Raw genomic sequence first — 25,821 nt, 5'->3', positions numbered from 1 at the left:
AGTGGTTCATACATACATTCATACACTGATGGCAGTGGCTGCCACACAAAGGTGCCAATCAGCACATCAGGGGTTCATTATCTTGCCCAAGGACACTTCAACATGCAGACAAGGGGAATCAAACCAGCACCCCTGAGCTGTAACCGCCCACTTGCTGAATGCATACGAGCCTTTTGCTCGCAGCATGTTAGCTTTTTCAACAGGAAGCAACAACCACAACCTCTGAGCTTTCTCCACAGCACTGACAGTGGATAAAGATCAGGTTGTGCGAGACTAGTCCAACTGTAGCAAAATCCACCTACCAGAACCTCTAAAGCTCAATAATATTTTATATTGCATATATTTAATCCTTACAAAACAGTTCAATAAATATAAAAGAAAAAACACAATTCCTAGTGGACACAGCTACATAGCTTTTACAATACAATTTTTCCTTATACTAAGTTAAGTTAACCAGCTGCAGACTGTTAGCTTCATATGTGTTGGAAATTGTCAAATCAACCTCCTTGTTTATCTGTCCATTCGAAAGCTATTGTGTTTCTCTCAAAAACGTAAAACTGCTCCTCTGAAGCAACATTATGTTATTTGTTTTTTAAGGAATTAGAGTTTAAAGGTCCCATATTATAATATTTTTTCATCAATTTCACACAGCTGTCAGAGGTCCAACAAGACTGTATTCGACGTGCATTGCCCCAAACCCATCCGTGGTCCTGAATTTCAGCTGTCTAAAAGTCGCTCAAGTGAGCTCTACCGAGAGCAGGCTGTTTCTGTGCCTGTACCTTTAAATGCTAATGAGCGCCGTCTGTCAATGCCTGCCATAGTTTGTTCGTATGTGTTGTTACAGTTACTACCATGTAGCTAATGGCTAACAGCTAGCGAAAGCTGTGTTTGTCTCCAAACTCTTGGACACTGTTCGCATCGTCTGTGTCTCCAGTCCGCACACATTTCCAGACTTTTCACTTTGACAACCAAGCTCCACTGAACATTAATATTAAACTGGGAGTTGGCAGACTCGGGGAGGACCAGCTTATATATGTAGAGACCAGAGAAAACGTGTTTTTCATATCATGGGACCTTTAAAAATGATTTTGATGGTATAGTGTCTTGTCCTTTTCCCTCCTCACTCCACCTGCTTCTCATCCCATCGTTAGTGTGTCTGTGTATATAGTCTTTGTTCTCCCTGAAGTCCTCGTCAGTTCATTCAGTCTGTCTGTCTGTCTGTCTTGTTCCATGTTATTCCAGCTTGGTCCATTGTTCCCCCCCACTGTCTCCTCATGTCTCCTGTTTGGTAATTTTCTGGTTTTGGTTTCTTGCCTCTCCTTTCTTTTTATTTGAACTTTGCTTGTTCTTTGTGCTTTGTTTGAGTTTTTTGGTTGCTACTTTGTCTTTTGCCTTTTTGACTGGCTTTTTGTGTATTCTGGATCCCTTGGTTTTTGTATTCATTCAGCTTTTTGGCACAATAAAGCTTGCCTTTTGTTCCCCCATTTCCTGCCCCCTGTGTGTGTCTGCATTTGAGTCCTCAGCTTGCCAAAACCATAACATAAAAGTTACAGATACTGTATGTTTACTTCAAAATACACATTTTCATTGTACTGTAACAGTGTTCTGATGTATGAGTTTTACTTGTAGTCAGCACCTACATTACATCTGACAAATTGTTACAAAGTTGGGATTCGTATTTACATCAAAATGCCAATTTCGGCATTATGTTGCTTTAAGTTCAAGTAATTATTTGTTTAGGCAGAAACAATTTGTGGACACAACACTGACATAGATTATTTAGACATCCAGCAGTCACAGAGCAACAATATCAATCACTTGGAGTTGCATTTCTGTCCACCTAATGAATGATGGGGTTCTATATTCACTCTCTTTTAGCTCTCATTTGGTCTCTACCAACTCCTGTTGGACATACAGTAAATGTATATATTTAGCTGCTCAATACATCACTACGTTCACCGGCTAGTTGCTAACTGTGTCTGTCAGCTGGAACTGCTATACAGCAAAATCAGGGGATACATTTGAAAAATTATATATATAAATTATATATATATATATATATATATATATATATATATATATATATATATATATATATATATATATATATATATATATATTGCTGAGGATATAGCACCTGAGCAACTTTTCACTCAGCAACACAGTGAACTATATTTTGTTTTCATATGCTTAATTTGAGTTGTTCATCAACACATCAGTGTTAGCTGTGAAGAGAGGCGTGATGTGATATGTTACATGTTGAATTTCAATTCCTGCTTTGCTTGAACATTCACCTGAATTTCAAAATGAGGATACAAGAAAGGGGTGGCTATGACACAAAGCGTGGGAGTGCCTGACGCATCATTGGGGTTTATGTCTGATGCCAGCCCCCGTCTTCCGCACTTGTATAGTCAAAACCACAGGAAGATAGTAAAAGAATTGAGAGCTTATGTAGAAGCCATATCAGGTGCACACGGCTGTGCAGGATGCAGTGCATGATGAACCATTTCACCACTGTTCAAGTTTTAAGTGATATATTTTCTTGATTTTTTAAACGGGTATAAATGTTTGATTAATTTACACAACGTGGATGGAAAGAAGAATGGAGACCATTTACGTTTTCTGCTGCCTTCTATATGGTAAGTGTACCAATCACACACATGCACAAATGTATTTAACCAACTCTGAGATGAACTTAAACTTTTTCTCACATGATTTGATTGTGGACAGTGGGAGCAAGCATCAACGTAGAGGGATTCGAGCGGGGAGAGGTCTCGTTCCAGTGTCAACACAAATTTGCAAGGAAAAACCATAAATACCTCTGCAAGGATCCATGTAAAGTCAGTGACGATATACTGGTCACTGTAGAGTCTGGCAGAAGAGCAGAGTCAGGAGATATAACTCTGGTGGACTCTGGGGACGGAGCCTTCACTGTGACCTTCAGTCAGCTCCAGCTGTCAGACTCGGGGATATACTGGTGTGGGGTGGACAGGCCTGGCTTTGATACATACACCGAAGTACAACTTACTGTTAAGAAGGGTAAGTGAGCACGACCTCATCGCTCTCACCTTGATTTAGATTTATCCTCACACTGACACACTGATCACTCTTATTTATTATTTGTCTCTATAATTTCCACACCAGTGGTGAATGTAACTGAATATATTTACTGAAGAACTGCGCTTGCTGTAAGTACAAAGTTGAGGTATTTGTACTTACTGATGTCTCCTTTAAATATTATAATTTTGATTTTGAACTTGTTCTCTATGCAATTTGTCTGACATAATCCAAGCCTCAGCCTTTTTTAAGCCAAAATATTCGCTGTAGCTATGAGCTAAAACTATCAGCACGGGTGCACAAGCCAGTATTTTCTTTTCTTTTTTTCTGATTTCCCATTGGATGTGAGGTTGATTAGATGGATTCTCTTTGATACCAGAAATTGTAGCTATCATCCTGAACTGAGATTAGACAGGATTTCAGACCCAGAGCTTTCTTCCTTCTACCTAACCCTATTAATCATTAGTCTTAACAATCATATATATAAGATAATACATCAATCACAGGGAACATTCTCAATTTTTGTTACTTTTACACAAGAAGGACTTTATTTGTAACTTGGCTTTTTTAAGTTGTTGTTGATACTTTTGCCTTAGTGAAGATTTGAATGCTTCCTCTTCCACTTCTCCCCATGCAGCTGTTGCGAATGAGGTAACAGCTATCATATCTGAAGTTTCCCCAACATGGACCTATCAGAATATTTCCAACTCAACACTATTAACATCTGCAACAAATCTTTCAACAGGTTGGAAGAAAACTTTATTATGGTTTAATCCTTACAAATACGGATCATAGATTAACATAAACTCACAGAAAGTGATTTTCTGTCCAACATTACAGAGTCAAACTACACTGACAGAGTCAACCAGAATATCAGCACAGGTGAGTTTCTATCTTATCATCCGATGTGCACAGTTATCAGCCGGCAACTTGTGCATATATACAATTGTTGACTCATCTTTGTTTTTGGTCAGGCACCGTGTTGTACACCATCATTGGGGCTCTTGTCACACTCACTATCTGGGTATCAGTGACCTGCTTCAGAAAGCTTAGAAAAAACTCCAAACTTCAACCACAAGTTAACTCCCACAGCACAGACATCGTCGCTACAGATGAAAGAAAGGTACGAGACAGACTCTGACGCTCAGCATGTCAGAGTCTCTTTTCACAGCACAACTGTCTTCCTAGAGACACATGACCATCATCTCAACAGGCAATAAAATTAAGTTAATGACAAGTTTCTTTTCCTGGTTTCAGAACCCAATGTATGAACAGGGGTTTTCCAAAAAAATCAGTACACATTTCCCTTTATTTTGAATATAGGTGTGTTTTAAAACCACAACTAAAGAAAACTGTCATAGAAAACAAGCTAGGCTGTCTATATCCCAAGGCAAAATAAGAATCAACCTAGCAACACCTCTAAAGCTCACTAATTAACACATGATATCAAGTTTTTGTATTGACACTTTGGTTTATGTGCGGATTACTATTACCACTGACTGCTAATATTTTCCTTTGTCTTCTCTAACAGGTCGACTCTGAATATGATGGGATTGGTGAGGACCTGCAGTCGATAAAAAAAGCATCCGAGACGTTCTCTTGTACTCACCACCCAAAACAGGACCTGTCAATATCTGCGTCCACAGCAGCTGAACGTGGCGCGCCCCTCGTTATCTATGAAAACATCTGCTGCTCCACCGCTTGTGCAGATGCAAGACGTTCAGCTGCACACGACCAAGACAAGCATGACATCAGCTCCAGAATCTACATCAGACCTCTGCCGCCTACAGTACCTGAAAGAGCTGGTGATGGCTCCCTCGGAGAAGACGCAAATGAAACGGCAGCAACTAAAAATGCAACAAGCAAACCCACAGAGAGCTGCGCAAACAGTAGATCAGCCTGTCTCTCCAGGTCTCGCAGTGATTCAGAGGAAGCGAGGCCAAGATCACTGTGGTTTGGTTTGGATTTATCTGGAACCGTCTGAGCTACTCTCAAAGCTGTGATTTATAGGACTTTCATAGACTGTATGTCCTGTTCTGCTTCACCGTTTATAGACAACATTTGTCTTTTACTGTCAAGCATTTTATTTTTTCCTTTACAAACTGCTTGGTGTAGCAGACCCAGTCCTGTGAAAGAGAAGCTACACTTAGCTTCACTAAGTTATTTGACATGGTTTTGAATGTTTGTTTTGCTTGAGGTGTACATTACAATATCATAAGAGTTGATCATATATTGAGAATGACCCCTCCACACATGCAGTCAGTTATACATTAAAACAATCTCTTCTGTGTGTCTGACATGGTTTTTGAAGAAAAAGTACAATATTTACTTTAAAATATTAAAATGGCTCACATTCCTTCTTTCCTATTAATTACTCAAACATTTTTAAATGTGGAAACACAGGATCCCTCCTACTTCTACTTCAAGTCCATTCTCATGTGTTCTAGAGGTTTCAGGTTTCCACAGCACACTAGTGTTTGCAAAATATTGGACCAGGATTGGCTTAGAAACTTTTTGTGACGTCACAAATCACACTCATAGCCCCACCTCCTGGAATCAGAAGCACAGTGAAAATAACACTTTCAGCAGATGAATGTGACAGCAGCCCTCTGGTGTCAGACTTTGCGCATATGTCATTCTACACAGTGAACCTCAAACGTCCAGCTGTAGGAACAAGAAGAAACACTTTCTTTTGACTAGAGGCAGATTTTAAGATGTATCATTTCTGCTCTAATAATACCAGTTTCGTGTCACCTGTTATTTATTCACATTCTGTTGATAGTTTTAGTTGATTTGAATGTTTTCAACTTAAGTTCATTTTCAATCATCAAAAAAATCAATTTTCAGTCATCACACTGTTCTTGCATTGGATGGCGTTATATGGCTACATTTCATGTATTAAAGATGCTACTACCATTTCTTATTATTTCTGTCATTAATGTCATTTTGTCTACCTGTATGCACAAAAGAAAGACACCTCTACAACACAGTCTCGACAATAACTTACCATTACAAGCAAATATTACAGCCTGTTGTTGTTTCACAGTTCAGATGTTATTAATGTATGTATGTTAAAGGTCCCATATGATAAAAAACACGTTTTCTCTGGTCTGTACATATATAAACTGGTCCTGCCTGCCTCAGAGCTCGACACGCAGATAGCTCTGTTGTTGGTTGTAAGACTAAGTGCCTATAGTCTGTCCCAGCTATAGCACAACAGAAGAGACAGTGACAGCTGGCTTTACCTCGACACTGACCGTTGTAAAAGGATCATTCCTAACCATACCGGACCCAGCAACTGCATCCGAGCCACAGGTAAGTGTCGCCACATTTTGATAGTATTTACAGTAGCCGAAAGACTATAAGTTACCTTTGCCATTAGCAGGACCTAGCATTAGCTACATGGTAGTAACTGTAACAACACATACGAACATACTAACATTATCCAGACACACTGACCATTCTGAAACATCCTGCTGCAGCCTCAGAGTCTGTACTTCTTCAGGAGCCTCTCCTTCTGGGTCCGATTCTGGGTCACACTGGTATGGGTGAACAACAGTATCTCAGCAAGCCATAGCAATACATCCACCGTAAACATTAGCACATGCTACCGTTAGCAGCAGACGTTGACAGATGGAGCTCATTAGCATTTAAAGGTGCAGGCACAGAAACAGCCTGCTCTCAGTAGAGCTCAGTAGAGCAACTTTTAGACAGCTGAGATTCAGGACCACGGATGGGTTTGGGGCAATGCATATTGAATACAGAGCTTTTGGACCTCTGACAGCTGTGTGAAACTGATGAAAAACATTATAATATGGGACCTTTAAGATATCGATGGCAAAGGATAACAGGTACTACTTTTTAATAAATCATACTTCATGAGAGGTTTGTAAGCATTGTTTTTATTTTGCTTTTTGGTCACTTGAGGGCAGCAGATTCAAGAGCTGCTTATTTACACATCCAGCAATCACAAAGCAACTTTAGCATTTGGTTGGAGTCGTGTCTCTGGCCATCTGTTGAATGTAATTTTACCATTATCACAATCAACTACTAAGAAAAAAAATTGTCTCTTTAGCTGCACAAGACTGTACCTCCCAGCAATTAAGAGATTTTATATGCTGAGTTTGATTTTGGTTGTGTTCCACAGTTGGCAGCTTTTTATGGAGAAAACTTATTTAGATCTACGCTGTTTTTATTTTGCAGTTACCATTCGTCATACTTCTAGTTACTCTCTTCTCTTTGGCAGTATCTGACAGTGATGGAACTGGATAGGCTTCTTATCCACTATCTTCAGGGCCTGATTTTATAAAGATGTAAGATGTCTGTGAGCCTATAACGTCTTGCAAAATGAAAAATTAGAAATAAAAATAATATTTGAAAACAAATAAGCTCTCAAAAGTATTCATTAAAAGCTCTAAATCATTGACCTCCTGCATTTAATAATTTCAAATTTATTACAATGATTGTTTGCAGCCATTGTTGGACATCAGTGACTTAGCTGATATAAATTGGACCGTGTCATCTGTGTAACGCTGGAAGCTGGGACACTTGTTGGCAGGTCATTTTTTTTTTTACACATGTTAACAGCCTTTCAAGTCACTGCAAATTGAGCTTTTAGAAAACTCTACAAGAAACAGCTGTTTTCTATAGCTAGTGGTATGTGTTACTATGGACAGATTATTATTTCTGATACAGTGTTAAAATGCTCATATGGCCAATCTTTTTTTTTTCTTCTCTTTCTCATTTCAAAATCCTGTTTATCCCGATTCCTAAAACCCTTGCACAGTCTGTGATGATTTAAGTCAATTACAGTAGAGGATGGAGCTGTCCTTTCCAAATGTGGTGGTATCAAATCTTTTTTGAGGCACCCTTCACTTTCAGAGGTTTAGTGTGTAATGTGTGGACTGTTTTTTACATGAAAGAGGAAGCGGTTCAAACACAGACGTGAAAACACGTGATGGAACACAGACACCTCGATCCTTGGGTCCAGGTTGCTGCTTCACTTTTGCTTTTGTGTGGATTGATGGTAACTGGGAGTGATGGAGGCATCATGGATTTCATGGAGAACAACTTTAACCTTCATTATTACGATACTACAAATCCAAGGTGGGCTGCGTGCTATACATTTAAACTCTAAAAGCTGATGTTAAGGACTTAAGCTGAGTTAAAATCTGTCTGTGTAAAAGGGGCACCAAGTAGTTTTGGAGAAAAAAAAAATAGATATTCAGAATTTTTATATTTACAATATTAATGAGGTAATAATCAAACCTCAGAAATATACATTTTTTTCCATAACTGAACAAACAAGCTGTTCTCAGAGGAAAATAAGGTCCCAGAACACGGTTTGAAGTTAGAAAAGTAGCAGGGTCAGCCACATACAAACAAAGTAAAACAGCATAAAAAATGTGTGATCCCTTTGTCATATTTTGTTTATTTATTTTGTTCACTCATAAATACGAAGAGAGTTTGTTTATTTAGTTGGACATAAGGAACCAGTCACTGGAGATCTTTCGCTTGTGATTTAAAATGTCTTCTCCAAAACTACGTAGTGCACCTTTAACACACATGATTACATGAAGAACACGACTAACACAGCTTTTTCTGACCACAGCTCTGATCAGCATCAAAATAACCAGAGTTACCGGACTGGAAGGTCAGAGATTTGACTTCAGGTGTGAATATTTGGACGGCCAGCAGACAAACGCTAAGTACTTCTGCCAAGATAATGACAATGCACCCTGCAGTGACCTGATACGGACAGAGCTACGTGACAAGTGGGTGGAAGACGGACGCTTCTCACTTTACGACAACACCACCGGAGCATACTTCACTGTCAGGGTGGAGAAACTCATCTTAGAGGACTCGGGGAAGTACTGGTGCGGGGTGGACATCCTTCACCAGTCCGATGATATCAGCACCGTAGAACTGAATGTTCTCCCAGGTACTGCACGTCAAGATCACTATTAAACTGCTCGTTATGCACATTTCATTTGAATGCATACAGTAAAATCTGGTTTCTAGATAGCTCACAGCTTAAGTTGAATAGGAAGCTTCAAGGGTGGGGCACAAAATTCTGGACCCTGTATCCTGATCCCCCTCACACTCAGGGCTCTTTGTTATTTTAACTTTGTGAGGCCCTTATCACATGAAGGGCCTGTAGATGGATTGGGTATAGTTTGTGTGCACCAATATCAGGGCAGCTTAAACTCTAAATGAGAACTAGGTGGGGTTACCTTTCCTATACATGTTCCTCTTTTGTGAACTTTCTTTTCTCTGAGAACAATCTGTGTTGCTACAGCAAGTAAGATCTAACTAATCATCAGCCAGCTGTGTGTGTGTTTATTTCATTTTTTGTGTATAAATACTTTGTTGTTTTCAGACTTACCAGCAGCTGAACCAACCACCTCTGCTACGGACTATATAATGGACAGTGAGTGGTGTGTGTGTGTCTGTGTGTGTGTCCATCTGTGCCCATAGAGCTCATAATTGCATGTGTGTGAGTGGATTTTTGACCTGTAAACTTTGGTGGTTGTTCTCTCCTGCAGAGCTCCACCTGCCGCTGTATGTGACCGCTGTGATGTGTGTGGCAGCGATACTGGCTGTGTTTCTATTCACGTTCTGTCTTCTGATGGCTGTTAAACAGCGGAGAGCAGGCCCACCACGCCAGAATAGAGAGGTTGGTCCATGACAGGCACATTTAGCAGTACAGGTCGGTCTGCCACATTTGTCCAGACTGAAATATCTCAGCAAGTACTGGATGGATTGGAATTAGCCTTAATAGGCTTGTTGATCATCAGCTGGCCTCAGCTGTACTTTGCGTTTGGTGCTACTTGTAAAATTGCAATTGCATTAATGTAAGGCGTCTGTGGAAGGGGTGTACACTTTTGAAAACATGCATGTCATCTTCGTTGTAGCTTACGGAGTAACCTTGGAGCCTGTGCGTAGCCCCCTGTAGGTATGCAGCAGCCCCTTAAATGAAAACGTTAACCCAAAATGAAAATTCACTCATCATCCAGTCACCCTCATGTCAATGAAAAGACTTGTGAAGTGACTTTTGTAGTCTACAAAACATTATTGAAGCAAAAAAAAACAGCAAAACAGCATTGGGGCATTGTCCCAAACAACTGAAGTGGATGGAGACTTATTTCAAAATAAAATAGGATAGAATAAAATGACTTCTGTAGAAGCCGTAGCATTCAAATCTGATTTGATTTGCCTGGGCGTGCTACTTCTTTTAGCTTAGCAGCTACAGTGGTGATCTTTTCAAATCAATTCAACATCTCAGGCTTCCAGAGACCAGGATTACAAAGGGCAAACTTTAGTCTCCATCTCCCGCTATTGCTCAGGAGAATGCTGTTTTGCTTTGAAGCCCCAGAACTGTTTTGTGAACTACGAAACTTCTCCCAATTTTGCACTGGGTGAGTAGATACTGACAGATTTTTCAATTTTCGGTGAACTTTCCCTTCAATGCAGAAGCGACCTATAAATCCAGATCTTCACATGCTAACACAAAAAGTAAGATGGTCAACATGGTAACATCATACTTTTTGAGCTTAGCATGTTTACATTTAGCTCAAAGCAGCACGGTGTCTGTAGATGGAACCTCACTGAGCTGCTGGCATGGCTGTTGTTTGCCTAGTGGAAATAAAGCACCTTGTCCAGTAGGCGCTAACATTCAGTATATACACAGACAGTATGAACACTCATTCAGGAGGCGGTTGACAGTCAGCAAGTTTGTGTTGATTCCACAGATGTCCTCTGACTACGAGACCATGATGCCCAGTGTAAGAACTGATCAGGAGCTCTGCTGCAGCTGCTCGGCTCCAGGCTGCCCTTATCTGTTAGATCCTCTGCCTCCACCACCCGACCTCTGCTCCCACCTCAAATCAAAGAATCGGGAGTCCGCCGTCTCCCTCGGGCTCAGTGATTATGTGGATGTGGACGCATCAGGGCACTTGTGTCAGTACCAACATCTGGATCCTAGCCGGATAGAGGATCATGTCTATCACAGCCTGCATGGAGACGGCAGGCCTAAAGACGGACCTCTAAGGGTCCAAGAGCAGGTTGGAACTTATTTTTGAATCTTTGACCATTAATTCTTTCACTTATTCTAATCAACAGAGCCTGACGGAGAGTGCAAACCTTTGTTGTCTTGTTGTCGTGTCATCTCATCTATAAAGCTGTTTGTTATTGACGGGAATGATGAACATAACTGTGTTTGATAAACTTTACTATGTATTGATTAAAGATTGAATGATTAAATGTCAATGTAAAAATAAACAATTCATGATCTTTAGTTGGTCAAGTACCTATAGTTTCACTTTTTGCTGTGTTTTATTGTAGTATCCACCAAATGTTTTTCATCTCATGTTTTTTTTTTTTTTAATGAAAATAAACCAAGTAGTGATATCAGAGTGTGTCCCAGACTTGCTGATCTTAAACATTCACTGCACATGTTGATGCTACAGTGTCTTATTACAGAGTGAATAGTGTGTTTGTCTCAGCCACTTGTTTCTGCACTGTGTAACTTCAGCGAGAGTGTAGGATCACAGCATTACATACATGTTTACTTCAACAAGTTTTCAACACATGACATTGTTATGACGTCATGAGTTTTGTTAGTAGTCTGCACCTACATTATGTCTGATACATTGTCACAGACCTGGGATTTGGATTTACCTCAGTGGGGTTGAAACCATGACGGGCGCCAAATCACACAAAATGACTTTTTGAATTTCTACATAATGTTGCTTTAAAGGTCGCCCATTTGTAATCTCGCTCAATGTTGAGTGTCGTTGCTAAACTCGTCAAATGCTGACATGTTGGATTGGTGACATTATTTGTCAAGTCTGTGAAAAATAAGACTCAACAATCATCTTTCTTATAAATTGGGCCTTTAAGTATGCAAATGTTTCATTTTGTTGACATATTATAATCAAAGGTTTTTACAGATTTCTACTTGACATCCCTTTTTATCAACCCAGAAATTGCTGTCAGCATCCATATAAAAATAAATGTTATATGAATCAGGCTTTGAATGGTATATGAACAAACCGCTTTAAAACATAAACAGGAATTAAACTGGACAGTTTGGTGTAAGTTCTAATGAGGATGGAGATTTCTGGCTCAGAGCATGTTGAATTTTGAGAAAGCTGTCTTCAGAGGGATATATTAATTGTAGTAATTATAAGACAGTACAGCTGAATAGGGTGAAAATGTCACATAAAACTTCACCAGATGACTTGCACAAGTAAAAAAAAATGTGTAATGCAAAAACATGGTAATTTCCACAACATACATACATACATACATACAACACCCTATTTCATATTTTGGACATTTCATATCCACATATTTGGAAAAAGACATGTTATAAAAGCCAGATAGCCCAAAATCTCAAAACTTTGCTTTACTTTATGGTGTGTGAAAAAAAGGTGTTTTTTCTGACAGAGGAAGCTGGCTAAACATAGGAAGCGCAACAACAAAGAGGAACCATAGACAAGCGCTGATTTGTTATTCATTTGGAAAGAATTACAAAGAGTCCAAATCTGGGGGGAGAGAGAAAAGGAGGCAGAAAAGGACAAAGACGTACGGATCGTTTGAGCAGCATGGAGACTGTTTTCCTTGTGTTACTCTGTCTTCTGGCAGGTAAGTTTACTGAAATGAATTATTTTGTCCCCCTTTTTCATTGTGGTTATTTGTTTTCTCAGGTGGAAGTGTTTTTTTTTTTTTGGTTTAGTGTTTTTTTCGTACTTGCCCTTCCTGATTTTGTCACAGGGCTCAACAGCTCCTCCTGACTCCTCTATTTCCTTCTGCCTTACCATTGTTTTTGAGCCTCGAACATTAACTGGTTGATTTCAGAATTTCCCAGTATCTGTTTTTGTTCCTTGTGCAATACTGCAGTTTTCCCTCTTTAGACTTCGAAAACGTTATTGAAACGAAACACTGAAAATCAATATGAACTGCCTACACTGATGAACATATGCAACCCAAAGTATGTCTGAGGCATGAAAGCAAAAGCGTAAGAAGACATAAAGAGGAACTAGTGAACGAATAAAGATCTGACCCTTGCTGCTGTCTGTGTCTTGTGCAGGTTTAGGGGAGACTGCAGCTCTGTCGGTAACAGGAGTGTTGGGAATGGCTCTCGAAATAAAATGCACACACGCCAACGCATTCACCAACGTCAAATATTTCTGCAAGGGAAAATGTGGAAGTGAAGACATCCTGATAGACAGCAGAAAAAAGAAGGATGGAAGATACAGTATTAGCGATAAAGGAAACACATTTTACGTGACTATCTCTGGCCTGACAGAGAAGGACTCAGGGACGTACTGGTGTGGAATAGACAGACTTGGTTTGGACACGTACCATGAAGTCGTCCTCACAGTCATACAACGTGAGTGGATTCAGCGCTGCATGATTGACTTTTTTGTTCATCACCATTTGCAAAACGCAGACCCATTTCCAGCAATATTTCACAACGCTGTCTGTCTCAAACTGGTCTTCTCTTTTTTTTACAACAGTCAGACATCACGGGGAAGAAAAAAGAAACACCAACACAGCAGAAACACTGTGAGAGAGAGAGAGAAAAAAGGAACTAAATTAACATATATATTCTTTCTCGCTCTCCTTCTCCTGTCAGGAAACAAAAGGGGGTCTGAAAATGACCACAATGATTCACCGCAATCAATTTTGGATGGGAAAGTTAATCCAAAAGGGACATCCTGGAGTAAGCAACTATGTACATACGTACGGTGCGTGTGTGTGTGTGTGTGTGTGAGAGAGAGACAAGTCCTGAGTGACGCGTCATCACCGAGACATGTTGTCCTCTTTTCAGAGAGGCTGGTGTACATCGGAGCAGGTCTCGGGGCGGTTCTGCTGGCTCTGATGATCGTCATCGTGGTATTCTTCAGACATCGAAGCAGATACGTCAGCAAATCTTCTGGTATGAAACCGACAGTTGTATTTTTTTAAAGAATTTGATAGCACGTTTTAAACAGTTACAGTAAAGGTTCATTAAGTAAGACTTTAAGGTGACAACATTACAACTAAACACAACTTTAACTGTAAACAGAAGACGTCACAGGAGAATGTTTTGGTTACAATACCGTATAGTGAGTGGTCAGAGAGACAGCAGACATTCTGACCTGTCATCACAGGTGCAGCACAGGTGGAACTGCATAAATAATGAGTGCTTTCCATTTCGATGAGCTTGTTCCAGGCTCCTGGTATTCCACATCTTAGCTTACTGAGATGTGGAATGGAACTGTGCCATTGTTTACCAAAATAGTATTTTTTGTGCCTTTCAAGTCAAAATACCTGAGAAATGACAGCAGGGCAGAGTGGTGGCACTGTGTCCAGCTCTCTCTTTCCAGTCAGTTAGCAACCAAATCAAAAGAATCTCTTTCTCTTAAAAACATTAGTGATTGTGAGTCTCTAGTTTTCCCAGAGTGCATCTTTTGCACACCTTGAAGTTGACTTACGAGATGCGTAGGAGAAGACAGAAGGCTGACAGAATCAGGATAAAGGCTCCTGCACACTGTCCACTTCACTTGCAATTAAGTTTATTGATAACAATGTTTCAGTACACAGACCTTCAGATTACCTGATGAAAGTCTAATTACTGACACATTTTGCTGATAATAATGTCTGATTTCTACAGTATGTGCATACTGTACTGCCCTCACCTGAGATAGCTAGTGTTAGCAAAGTAAACTAATGTTAGCAGCTACAGCAGTGCAGCTGTCCAAGATGGTGGGTGTACTGGTGCCACATTCAGTGGCCGAATGTTATCAGTAACACCTTTAAAAGTACAGTGTGGTAGCTAATGTGTACTCAACCAGCACCAGGAGGACCGGATTTTCCATTTTGTGATTTTCACTATTGTTATTTCAGTGGGTTGAGCACACTCTGTCCTGAGAGAGTTAGTTCTCCCTCTGTTGCTCATTTCAGGATTCTCCTCATTTTTCCCCCATTGAATAATTTTTGTCAGAACTGTAAATTTAAAATTGAATGTGAGATTGTGGCCTAGCTTTCATTTCACAGGGGTTTAAAACTGTGCCGACCTGTCATCACTCCCCATACAGGAAAAGTCCAAGACACAGTCTATGCAACGCCACTCTGTCAGAGACAAGAGGCACACCACACCACTACTTCCTCCTCAACTGCCACTGAGGTTCAAGGGACAGGAGGCGGCAAGGATCAGGGCGCCAGCATTTACTCCAACATCAGCGTGTCATCAGAGTCTCAGACGCAACCAGACGGCCTCGTTTACTCCACTGTTACCTTCAACAGACACTGCGACAGTGTCAAGCCTCGCCCGGCCGTGGTTACATACTCCACCGTTAATAACATATCAACAGATGAGTCGACAGTGTATTGCAATGTCTGAGCACAGTGCTGATCATCTTCACGGTTAAGTGCAGTGACTTCCACTGCTGTATAAGTTTGTGTGGTTGTTCCTGTTTGGAGGCAAAATTCACAGGTTAACTTAATAATTCTCAATATATTTATTTTTTTTACAATCAAGATAAAAATCTTACATGATGTCCTGGAGATTTGAACTTTTCAGTGGAATAAAATAACAGTGGAAAAAACAATCATTATTTTGTCTGTGCTTTTGTTTGTTCTTGACTCTGTTGAAGAAGCTGACTGTGTCACACCCAGCACCCACAATAAGTAGGTGCAAACACACTCATGCACACACGCGCAACACACACACGAATGAGATGGAAACTGAAAAAAATGATATGAACAGAGGAAGAAGGTGCAACGTGCAAAAGTTCACAGCCACCGGTCCAACATAACTCTCCCACGCTCTGTGATAGACCTCAAGGCTTCTTGGGCCATCGTGTCACTCTGCCGGTCTCTCCTGACAAGGATGAAAAGCCGAGATTGATTTTAGACTCGCTGAAGTGGTCTGACGCTAAGGAAACTGACGGTGAGAGATCATTTAACAGAGATCATGATGAGGAGATCGCTCCCTCTCGTCATCTGGCTGTCTTCCGGTGAGTACTGACTACCTTCCAGTGGCGGGTTTAAAATTACACCGTTGGTATTCATTTTAAAACTGCTGGGAATATTTGATTTGGGAGCTATTTTGTAGATAATTTAAGCAAATAATAATAATAATGATCTCCTATGTTTATTTTTTTCTGGAAGCAGTCAGATGCCAACAACCAAAGGTTCGTGTGTCAGCCCAGGAGGGAGGACTGGCTAAGATCTCCTGCCCGTATGACTCTGGATATGAAACAGATCCTAAATACTTCTATAAAGGTCTTTATGCTCACATGCAGATTGTCATTGAAACTGCTGCTGGAAAACAAGGAAGCTCACAAAATAGGAAATATTATATTTGTGATGATACCAAACAAAGAGTGCTGCATGTGACCATCCATAACGTCAACCTCAACGATGCTGGGACATACTGGTGTGTGATAGATTCATCTTGGTTTGATCCCAAGACAGAAATTGAACTCAAAGTCTACAAAGGTATGTCAAAGTAGGCTTTTTTTATTTTACTCTCTAGCAATTTTCTTATTACTGCACTTGTATTCATTCTTCCTCCCTGATCACTCCTACTTGGTCTGACAGCTCCTGCACCTCCTAAATCTCCACTGGTCACCTCAAATCCTCCTGTTTTAACCACAGTCCAAATCATCACCGGGAACCAGCAACAATCAGCAAGTGCTACAGGTTATTTGAACTGCATGATACGATGTGTTCAGGAGGGTCCATCCTTTTAGAGCTACTTCTGTAAACAAATGTTCTGTGTGCTGGTTTTCAGTCTGTTCTCTGGTGGCTTCTCTTGCTTAGTGACAGAAGGTGCCAGTGGTGCAACACTGAGATCCACAACACCTGAAGATATGCATACAGGTAACACATCACACATCAAGCTATTCAGGTTTAATCTGAGGTGTGTGATTATTTAAAAAAAAAAAGTTTCTAAATGCCAAAGAATGTGACCTCTTTGTCGGGCGTTTATACAAATTGTAGCAACATAAAATTTCAAGCCTTTTTCAGTTTAAATGACCATTCTGTCGCACTTTTTTTACTTCTGTATCACTGTTTTGTCTGTTTTTGACTGGACTGTAGCATTAGAGCTAAGAAGCAAGAAGTGAGGGAAGCTGGGAGACACTATCATAATGATATGTACCTCACCTTCTGGCTATTAAAGCACCTGCAAGGAACTCATTTTTTGTTGATTCTGATGGCCCTTTTGGACAAAAGCTGTATGAGAAGCTCCGACACCCATCATATAGTTCATGACCTGGTTAACTTGAGGATTTGTTTCAAAAGCGAGTGAAAGAAAGAAGCAACATTCTTCATGAACATCCATCCATCCATTGTCTGTAACCGCTTTATTCCTTTTCCGTGGGGGGTTTGCTGGAGCCAATCCCAGCAGTCTGGGTGAGGGCAGGGTACCAGCTCATCGCAGGGCTTCATGAACATATTTTCCCTTTATAAACGCAGCTGTTTGCCGTATTCTTGATGATGAAGTAATGTAATGTGGCTGTGTAAGATCAGTAACCTTTATATGACTTTATATGACTACAGAGCAGCCTCATTCCTCAGGCTGTGGGAGCCCTTAATTCATTGTCAGCAAATAGTTTTAATTTTAGGACTCACGTTTTAGGCATTGAAACTGTTTCACGATGTTCAATAAAAACCTCTTGCAGTACGTTTAAAGTGGCACAAGGCAATTAAAAAGTGGAAAAGTATCTAACAAATACAATAGGATAAAAATATGCAAAATGTCCTAATCAAAAAATCTCAATATATGAATATATCGGCTTATGGTACTACAGAAAAGTTTTAACTAATTATGAAATGGGCACAATTCAATATTGATGCATCTATATGAGCCAAATAAGAAAACAAGACCATCAGTATGAAGATGGTCTGTCACACAATGGCGTGAAGGACGCATGGGAGTAAGGATGACGTATATTTGTGGGCGGACCTGAAAGTATACATAGCCCTGGTACCCTCGACAAATTGTTATTGTTATAATAGATATACAAAAAAATGTTGGACCAGCATGAAGTTGTACTGAATTAAAATAAGGGATGTGCAGTCATGATAATTAAACAGTGTTTTGGATTGTTTGTTTAGTATCCTCACATATAGTGTCACCACCACTGCTGCTGTCCTTGGCGGTGGCTTCTGCAGTCCTGCTGAGTCTGTCTGTGGTTTTGTACCTCACACTGAGGAAGTACAAGCAGGGCACAGGAAGAGGTGAGTGAACTTAATTTCACTTGAGTGTCTCTGCAACGTTATTTTAACCCAGTGATTCTCCGACTGCAAATGAGGGGAATTTGACACATATTATTCTATAACCGTGTCCTCCTGGTTACAGTTTGAATGGTCTGATGCTGACTGTGTGTTGATCTTACCAACAGTTGGATGTGAAGGGACCCCAAGCATGGACACGTGCGGCACGGTGAGTCTTTCTACGTGTTCTGTGCGTGATCGTGTTTCACTTTACCAAGCCTTTAACCCACACTGTGCATGCCATCCAGCAGCTTAGACAAGTGGAGACTCACAGCCCAGATCAGCCCGGTGAACTGGACCCATCAGTCGACGTCACTTCATCGGAAGTCACGTATGCTACAGTGGTCGGTCGCAGAGGTCCAGACGCCCACACGTCGGTTCATCATCCAGTCGCTATCCAAACCCAGGTGGCTGATCCTGGCAGTGAGGACGTCCGTCTGCTCTACTCCACTGTCCACTTCAACAGAGAAGGAACCGCCCTCCAGCCCGGGGGAAAGATCGGATCAGCTGCTGGACTCTCCGAGCTGTACGCCACCGTCCAACGGCCACGACAATAGTCCCTGCTGGAGTAATTGTTGTTTTGTGTGCTCATTTATTATTGTTAATTAATTTCTCAATCATGTATCTGTGTTGTTTGATGGTGAATTTGATCAAAATGGTGAGAGTTTGGTATCCACTGACTGTATTATTTTATTTCTTGACATTCACTTGCTTTCATGTGTGGATGATTTGTGTTACATGTTGCTTGAACACAATCTTTTTCTAAATACACCAAATAACCTTCACCAAGCTTCACACATGGACTGTATAGCAGAAAATGACTTGCTGAGGCCAATACGGATAGTTAACGTATGATGCTTTCAGTTACTTTGTATTGAGTCATACATTTTTGTATTGAGTCATACATTTTCCAAGATGGAACCCACTTCCAGATGAACTGTTTGTCTCAAAGCACTCTAGATGCATAATCTGGGTTATCTATCCAACCCACAGTAAGCCAAATATAATACACAGATAAATACTGTACAGTGTTGGTATCTCTTAGGAGGAGACTTTCTGCCACCTAGTGTCTCATTTGGCTTTTGCACAGAGGGACAAGTCAGCCAGATGCCTCAGAATGATGCTCATGTCATGATGTAGTCACTTATGGCTCCAGAAAACCGAGATGGCGACATCCAGAACGCCACCACTTGAGTCTTCAGAATGGTCGTCTGCAAATCAGTAGCTGGCATCACATTGGCTCCGTCCATCTGTTAGGATTACAGAAGGTCTAATTCGTCCTCTACCTTCAGCTCTTTTCCACTCATACGCACCTGTAAATTGAGGGACAGGTGTGTCAAAATGTGTCCTCTGTCTCAGAGTCATAACTCAACAATAGCATAAACGTCTATAAATCCACTTTGATGACTGTGACGGCCCCTGCCTGTGTTGTGGACAAGTTACTGTGTCATATTCTCACTCTATAAGGGTGGAGCAGTTAGCCATAGCCAGCCTGATCTGGAACACCCGGGCTAAGTGCTCCTCCACAATAAAAGCCCAGCCCTGCTCTGGGCTCCGTCTCCCTCTCACTTGGTCCGGACCCAGCCAGCGTCCGGCCGCCTTTGCTTTGGCTTTGTTTAGTTCTGTTTACACCACACACCTCGAAATCTCACACATTCACATTCACACTGCTGATGATACTGACTTACACACGCCACATTTGAATTATTCGTCCCATCATTTGCCTAATTATGATAATTGTCGGAAAACTGTTATGTCCATCTCGTATTTGTCAAGGCCTAAGAACTGGGTCACGACATACCATAGAGGAAATATGCTCTATATTAATTTCTTCATTCAAGTCTTCATGTCACTTGTCAATCGCTGTCAGGATGTTACAGACTTTTCAATGTCATGTCATGTCATAACATAATTATTGATTAGATACAGTCTGACTAGGATGACCATTACAGTTGAGCATGAGCCTCAGTGGCTTCAATCTTAATTTCTTCTATGTGAGTTATTACAACAATAGATGCATATTTCACTGAAAGTGAAGCAGCAGGGCATAGAGAAGGAAGGCTCATTATTACAAGAAAATATTGTTGTTTGCGTTGTTTCTACCAGGTTAACTCACAATATGAGGATAATATATTCATACAGATCTCTATTTGTCCATTAAAACAAGTTTTTAATGCTCCATTGTGCTTCCATCTCCCTGTCTTCAGAGAATTTACCAGTATCTGGCCACATATCAGTTGCATAACTAGATTACTGAAAGTCTGGATATAAATAGTTGGCGCTGCCATCATTTTGAGCCAAAGATAAGAGGGACATTGTGGGCATTGTTCTATGAAATGCAGCCATAGTACGTGGCTTCATGTCCTCTGTCTCTCTTTCTCTTCTGCTTTTGCTCAGCTGTTTCGCTCCCACATAATAAAAGTACATCCTCATACTGCATGCAAATGATTCAAGGTGGGTGCTAGAAAGAAAACAGCTGGGCAAAAGCAGAGGGTGGTGGCAGAGAATATGTCATGATGAAAGACAGTAGAGACATTTCATTTGATGTTTGATCACACAGGCCTTCAAAAAGCCCGCTTGACTTGGAAAAAGCGTAATTGAGATGATGGGATCATCACTTATCTCCATCTGCCTGATGACAGGTAATGGAAGTTCTTCTGATATTGTGAAACATATTTTGGCAAAAAACTTTTGACATTGCTCTGACTGATAACATTTTTCTTTCTTTTTGACAGCTAGTGTGAGTTTGTTGTCTGTAAAAGGAAACAAGGAAGGACCTGACTGTGAGTACAATTAAGATGTAAAGCATCGTGCAAAATATTTTTGCAGAGAAAATGAAGGGTGTCAAAATATTTGACAGAACACAAAAAGCACATTCCAACAGAGAGGTGGTAACATATATCTCAATTTTTCAGACATTCCAAAAACTTCAAACAGTGGAGACACTGTACAAATCGACTGTCCCTATCCAGAAAGCCATGAGAGCAATGAGAAATTCCTGTGCAAAGGGGAGACGCCTTTGGACTGCAAGAAGCTAATACAGACAACAGAACAGGACAGATATGTGTCTGAAGGCAGGTTTGCTATAAGGGATAATCAAAGAGTGAAGTACTTCTATGTAACAATCAAGAATGTGAACACAGCCGACTCTGGAACGTACTGGTGTGGCTCTGACACGACAAGCGGGGGAATCCACCTTAGTGTAGGTGAGTACACTGAGAGAATCACTGTTGTACCTACTGACACAAATGTTATTCACTCTGTAAACAACTATTTCAGCAAAATTAAGCCTGTGCTGCTCCTGATGGATAGATGTACAGCTACTTATTATTATTCACCAAGAAAAAAAAGGTGCATTCAAGTAGTTTTTGTCTCAACAGCTGCATAACTGTGCCAAATTTTTTTAAAAAAGGATGGTGAAAAAGTATTGTGTGCTAGTGCAATTTTGAAATACTTGTACTTCACTTAAACTTTTTCCATTTTTTACATTGAAGCTACAAAACAAATGATCAGTTTTTCCCATATGATTATGCGTAAAACTGCTTGCAGCATTATTAAACATTGTACTCTGTGGTTATAGTGGTAACAAGAAGTGCAGCTGAGTACTGATTGTGTCAGAAATACTACAGACGAGCAGCTGTGTATTTGTTTCCAGTGAAGCCAGACAATCAAGGGAGGGAGTGGTGGACTTTGCTACTGCAAAAACAAAGTACTAAACAGCAAATCAAAAAAGGAGTTTGATTTCCTGAAAATCCAAGACTGGCAGTGGACATGTTTTTTTTGCTTTAACTTTAAATCACAATGTAACGGCTTTGAAACAACAACACCACTGGAGTTTAAAGTTGGTTCCCAGAAACCTCGCTATGCAAAAGCAGACTGGAGATCCAGCCATGCGCCACTTCTATCTTCTTTCACGTCTTCATTATAGACTAAATGAATGAACACACTCATGTTTTGTCCTGTGGTGTTGGAGGCTGCATCTCTGTGGAATACAGAAAACAATCCACATGCCTTCAGGTGCCAAGACTGATCTCATTTGGTTGGGTGTGGGAGTTGTCTGTTTCCACTTTAAGAATTGTAACTATGAAATGCAGCTCACATGTTAATGTACAAGTGATAAAAATAAAATAGGACGATGTAATAATGTATTAATATAAGAATGACAGGAGCCATTCTGCCACATACTGTACTGCTGCCGATCGATGTGGTACTTAAGTGGAGATTGAATTTTTTTATATTAATTTAATTATAGTTACTTTGCTTACATGCGTGTGCACATATGCTTTCAGCATTTCACGTTCACCCTTTCACCCCATCTCTAATCTTCTGGTTTATTGTACCTGCACAGCTGAAAGCATCATCAACACTCAAATATCAACCAGAGAGCAAGCCCAAGGTGATGGACATCCAGAACGTAAAGAAGCTAACTACTTCACTTTGATTAATGCTAACAAACAGCTCCTTCTTCATACTTCCCTAAATATACACAAACCTCTGCTGCACACACACACAGTGAACCTCTGCTGACAGTGTACTTTCTTCTGTTGTCTCTTGGTTGCAGCTATAATCGGCGGTGTGGTGGGTAGTTTGGCCTTTATACTGGTAGTTGTGATTGTAGTCCTAGTGGTCAGACACAAATTTCCCGGGACACAAGGTGAGCGATGCAAAAACCCCACATACTACACAAACACTCCTGTATATGTACTTTTCTTTTCTTCCCTTTGACTGGTTTGTAGTTATATTTCTGAAACTTCATATTTACTCATGAAACAGACCCTGTGATTATAATGCTGATTATTAAGGACATTTCTCTAAACAAAATGAACAGCTTTACTGGCACATTAGTTCGCCCGGAGGAGTAACTTTGAATGCAGATAAAAATATCTTGTTGATTCCATCTATTCAAATGTTGCTTCTCTCAGTGTGCTGCGCTGCAGGAGGGTCATCAGAGCCAAGGATAAACACTCAGCATGACACAGAGGTGTGTTTGTGTGTGTGACGCTTTCTTCGTGAGTTTGCATATGAGAACAACAGCTGCATCTGTCACACCGCTCCCTTTCTTCCTCTGCAGGGAAATCATGGAGACCACGACTATGAGGAGATCCAGATTCAGAACCAGCAGGCGAGCTCAGGAGATGCACTGCAGACCGTCTATGCCACCGTCAACCCTCCCGCAGATCAGCTCTTCTATGCCAGCGTCAACTTCCCAAGTGACTCTGTCAATGTCGGGAACGTGCTTCCTGGCACAGATAGTAACGGCTCCTCGGCTTGTGACTACTCCTCCATCAGTACGACTCAGGAGGCCATCCATCCTCCAGCAGCAGAGCAGACTATATACACTACAGTCACAAAGCCTGGGAAGCCATGAGATAGATACTGTAGTAGGTGTTTATTGTGCAGCTCAAGGGGAGCATGCTATGAACACACCGTCCAATCACCCAAAATATAGAAAAGCAATTTAGCAAAACTTGTGAGTGACGGACCCTATAATTTGGCACAGTAGACCATATTCACATGGCAGCCATTTTTCCTCTGACGTCACACTCAGGGTGGGAGGCTTGAATGCTGGGATAACGTTATGCTGCTGTGTTCCAGATTGCAGCTCTTATAAATATTGTGAAATCTAGCATATTGTTGTCATTTCACTGCTTGCAAATTGATCCGCATTCATTTGTTATCAAATGTGTTGCTTTACCTTAAATTTCGGCCTGAGGTCCCTCCGGATTATCACCATCCATTGCCTTTTCAGATGCTGATCAATCTGTAAATGGTGAAGTTATAAGGATTTGTCAGATTACCAACATTTATACGACTTGCACCCCAGTCACACAGCAGTATGACAATCGCACTTCCTCAAAGAAGTTGGATTGGGAAATGGCTGCCATGTGAATTTGGTCTCTGAGTTTGCTAGTTATATCACGGCTGTGTAGCTAATGCTGTGTGTACACGTATATGAAATGAATGTAAATGTGCTTTGAAAATGATGATTAGAATAATGTGGGTGATCATTTTTGTCTCTGTCTTGGGTCGGTCACACTCGTACTGAAATTGTATGATGCCTGTAGCTTTCAATTTGTTTAGTACACTGTCATAGACATGTTGGTTAAATAATATGTTCCAGCACTGAGGTCATAGTATGTGATGGTTTTGCTCAGGACTGCATCACATTCAGAGGTGTTGATGCACCACCTGACCTCAGCAACAAACTCAAGTCACACTTAAATTCATCACACAGTTCTGAACATTATAAACCTTATAAAGGCAGAGGTTATGGCGGGGCAGTTGCATTCAAATTCTGCAGATGTACTGAATGAATGCCCCTGCTGGCTGCACGCTTATATGCGATATGCTAACTCCTTTCTGTTTTAGTGGCCAGTTATTCCATATTGCACCTTTAAATAGCTAAATGTAGTGAAGCAGGCAGTAATCAATATCTCATACTGTCTTCAGGATCACAATACACTGAGTGTGTCTCACTTTTCACTGGCATGCAAACACATTTTTTTATGACGTTCTGTTGGTTTAAAACTGTTGTGGAGTTTTGAGCTCTCCTGTAAATAAATTTGATGGAGTACTATAATCATATCATGACAGAAAATGTTCAGTGTCACTTATGTCAGCACTTTCAGTCAATCGTGACATGTTCTATTGAGGCTCACAGGTGTAGAACAGCTTGCTCTCAGCGTGTTTGTATTGAGTTCAGGACATTTGGCATTTGATTTTATTCAGCTCTGCAGCGCCCTCTCATGGCTGAAGTGGTGATCAGCTGGTGATTAACTGGCGTGACCACCCACCAGCTCACAATCATGTTTAACATCCAGGAATACCTCAACCCGGCACAAAGAAAAGCTTGTCTTTTTTACATGTTCATCTCTGAGGCCTTGCGCCTGGATAAATTGTGAAAAAAAGGTGGTGAAAGTCTGCTTCAGTGTTCATATGAGCACCTGATAGTTGTTTTAAGTCAGCAGTTATGTTCTCATGTCTCATGACACTGACATTAGTCTTGCTGATCAGTTTGTCAGTGAATGTCTGGCATCGTTTTGTCTGATAAATCCTGGTAGAAGAAACCTGACAAGTACAGTGTCCAGCTGAAAGTTCATGAATTTATGAAAAAGATAACACATGTGGAAGGTTGTGAGATGGTGGAAGATGATGTCAATGTTTATAGGTGAGGTTTGAAGATAGTGTACGGCTGACATACACAAACTCTTAATTACTCATTTTAGTCTGTCATTTACAGTCATAAAATATGATATGAAATATCTGTTTAAAGCGGCACTTTGTCATTTTGGAGAAGAATTTCAAACTCTGGATTTTAAAATGTACAATAGTAATGATGCAATAATACAAACTCATAAATGTGTATATTTATGATAGGAATTTATAAACAAGCTGTTCTCAGTGGAAAATAAGGTCCCCAGAACGCTGTTTGAAGCTAGAAAGTTGGCAGGGTCCGCCACATATTAATAAACTATAAGAGAATGAAACTGT

At 40.6% G+C, this 25,821-nt stretch overlaps 4 protein-coding genes across 8 annotated transcripts; all 4 read left to right on the top strand.

Annotated features, from left to right (window-relative positions):
• Nucleotides 1-2,428: 2,428 nt before the first annotated feature.
• On the top strand, nucleotides 2,429-6,074 carry LOC119022700 (CMRF35-like molecule 1). 2 transcript variants are annotated; one of them, XM_037103891.1, is made up of 6 exons: nucleotides 2,429-2,639; nucleotides 2,731-3,039; nucleotides 3,695-3,802; nucleotides 3,898-3,939; nucleotides 4,032-4,180; nucleotides 4,589-6,071. In XM_037103891.1, the coding sequence occupies exons 1-6, from the start codon at nucleotides 2,591-2,593 to the stop codon at nucleotides 5,039-5,041; spliced, it is 1,110 nt and encodes a 369-aa protein (XP_036959786.1). In that variant the 5' UTR covers nucleotides 2,429-2,590; the 3' UTR covers nucleotides 5,042-6,071. The 2 variants fall into 2 exon arrangements, with proteins under 2 accessions (XP_036959786.1, XP_036959794.1); XM_037103899.1 differs by lacking the exon at nucleotides 3,695-3,802 and having other exon boundaries at nucleotides 4,589-6,074.
• Nucleotides 6,075-7,836: 1,762 nt separating this feature from the next.
• On the top strand, nucleotides 7,837-25,231 carry LOC119032119. Its single transcript, XM_037120959.1, has 15 exons — nucleotides 7,837-8,163; nucleotides 8,669-8,998; nucleotides 9,437-9,487; nucleotides 9,603-9,733; nucleotides 10,809-11,133; nucleotides 13,151-13,453; nucleotides 13,895-14,002; nucleotides 18,172-18,294; nucleotides 18,459-18,499; nucleotides 18,582-18,856; nucleotides 21,268-21,536; nucleotides 22,679-22,744; nucleotides 22,892-22,984; nucleotides 23,253-23,311; nucleotides 23,402-25,231. Exons 1-15 carry the CDS (start codon nucleotides 8,097-8,099, stop codon nucleotides 23,696-23,698), a joined length of 2,538 nt encoding a protein of 845 aa, XP_036976854.1. The 5' UTR covers nucleotides 7,837-8,096; the 3' UTR covers nucleotides 23,699-25,231.
• LOC119032818 (CMRF35-like molecule 7) lies at nucleotides 12,564-15,659 on the top strand. Of its 3 annotated transcripts, XM_037122557.1 has the most exons (5): nucleotides 12,564-12,705; nucleotides 13,151-13,453; nucleotides 13,700-13,786; nucleotides 13,895-14,002; nucleotides 15,144-15,659. In XM_037122557.1, exons 1-5 carry the CDS (start codon nucleotides 12,666-12,668, stop codon nucleotides 15,446-15,448), a joined length of 843 nt encoding a protein of 280 aa, XP_036978452.1. In that variant the 5' UTR covers nucleotides 12,564-12,665; the 3' UTR covers nucleotides 15,449-15,659. The 3 variants fall into 3 exon arrangements, with proteins under 3 accessions (XP_036978452.1, XP_036978328.1, XP_036978397.1); XM_037122433.1 differs by having other exon boundaries at nucleotides 13,151-13,786; XM_037122502.1 differs by having other exon boundaries at nucleotides 13,151-13,811; nucleotides 15,144-15,369.
• On the top strand, nucleotides 15,872-19,637 carry LOC119033023 (CMRF35-like molecule 2). 2 transcript variants are annotated; one of them, XM_037122710.1, is made up of 7 exons: nucleotides 15,872-16,064; nucleotides 16,222-16,548; nucleotides 16,651-16,752; nucleotides 16,873-16,932; nucleotides 18,172-18,294; nucleotides 18,459-18,499; nucleotides 18,582-19,637. In XM_037122710.1, the coding sequence occupies exons 1-7, from the start codon at nucleotides 16,022-16,024 to the stop codon at nucleotides 18,885-18,887; spliced, it is 1,002 nt and encodes a 333-aa protein (XP_036978605.1). In that variant the 5' UTR covers nucleotides 15,872-16,021; the 3' UTR covers nucleotides 18,888-19,637. The 2 variants fall into 2 exon arrangements, with proteins under 2 accessions (XP_036978605.1, XP_036978530.1); XM_037122635.1 differs by having other exon boundaries at nucleotides 16,219-16,548.
• Nucleotides 25,232-25,821: the final 590 nt, after the last annotated feature.

The sequence above is a fragment of the Acanthopagrus latus genome, chromosome 1, assembly GCF_904848185.1.
Source record: "Acanthopagrus latus isolate v.2019 chromosome 1, fAcaLat1.1, whole genome shotgun sequence".
Lineage (NCBI taxonomy): Eukaryota > Metazoa > Chordata > Actinopteri > Spariformes > Sparidae > Acanthopagrus > Acanthopagrus latus.
This window is presented reverse-complemented; position numbering and strand designations above follow the sequence as displayed.

Excerpts from the sequence above, each read along its gene's own strand:
- LOC119032119 (XM_037120959.1), top strand. The coding sequence starts at position 8,097 with ATGGAGGCATCATGGATTTCATGGAGAACAACTTTAACCTTCATTATT. Across the intron at positions 8,999-9,436 it reads AGAACTGAATGTTCTCCCAG|ACTTACCAGCAGCTGAACCA; the intron begins GTACTGCACGTC and ends TGTTGTTTTCAG. Across the intron at positions 18,857-21,267 it reads GCTGCTGGACTCTCCGAGCT|TGGAGACACTGTACAAATCG; the intron begins GTACGCCACCGT and ends AACTTCAAACAG.
- LOC119022700 (XM_037103891.1), top strand. The coding sequence starts at position 2,591 with ATGGAAAGAAGAATGGAGACCATTTACGTTTTCTGCTGCCTTCTATAT. Across the intron at positions 3,803-3,897 it reads TGCAACAAATCTTTCAACAG|AGTCAAACTACACTGACAGA; the intron begins GTTGGAAGAAAA and ends CCAACATTACAG. Across the intron at positions 4,181-4,588 it reads TCGCTACAGATGAAAGAAAG|GTCGACTCTGAATATGATGG; the intron begins GTACGAGACAGA and ends CTTCTCTAACAG.
- LOC119033023 (XM_037122635.1), top strand. The coding sequence starts at position 16,022 with ATGATGAGGAGATCGCTCCCTCTCGTCATCTGGCTGTCTTCCG. Across the intron at positions 16,065-16,218 it reads CGTCATCTGGCTGTCTTCCG|CAGTCAGATGCCAACAACCA; the intron begins GTGAGTACTGAC and ends TTTTTCTGGAAG. Across the intron at positions 18,500-18,581 it reads GCATGGACACGTGCGGCACG|CTTAGACAAGTGGAGACTCA; the intron begins GTGAGTCTTTCT and ends GCCATCCAGCAG.
- LOC119032818 (XM_037122433.1), top strand. The coding sequence starts at position 12,666 with ATGGAGACTGTTTTCCTTGTGTTACTCTGTCTTCTGGCAG. Across the intron at positions 12,706-13,150 it reads GTTACTCTGTCTTCTGGCAG|GTTTAGGGGAGACTGCAGCT; the intron begins GTAAGTTTACTG and ends TGTCTTGTGCAG. Across the intron at positions 13,787-13,894 it reads TCCAAAAGGGACATCCTGGA|AGAGGCTGGTGTACATCGGA; the intron begins GTAAGCAACTAT and ends TCCTCTTTTCAG.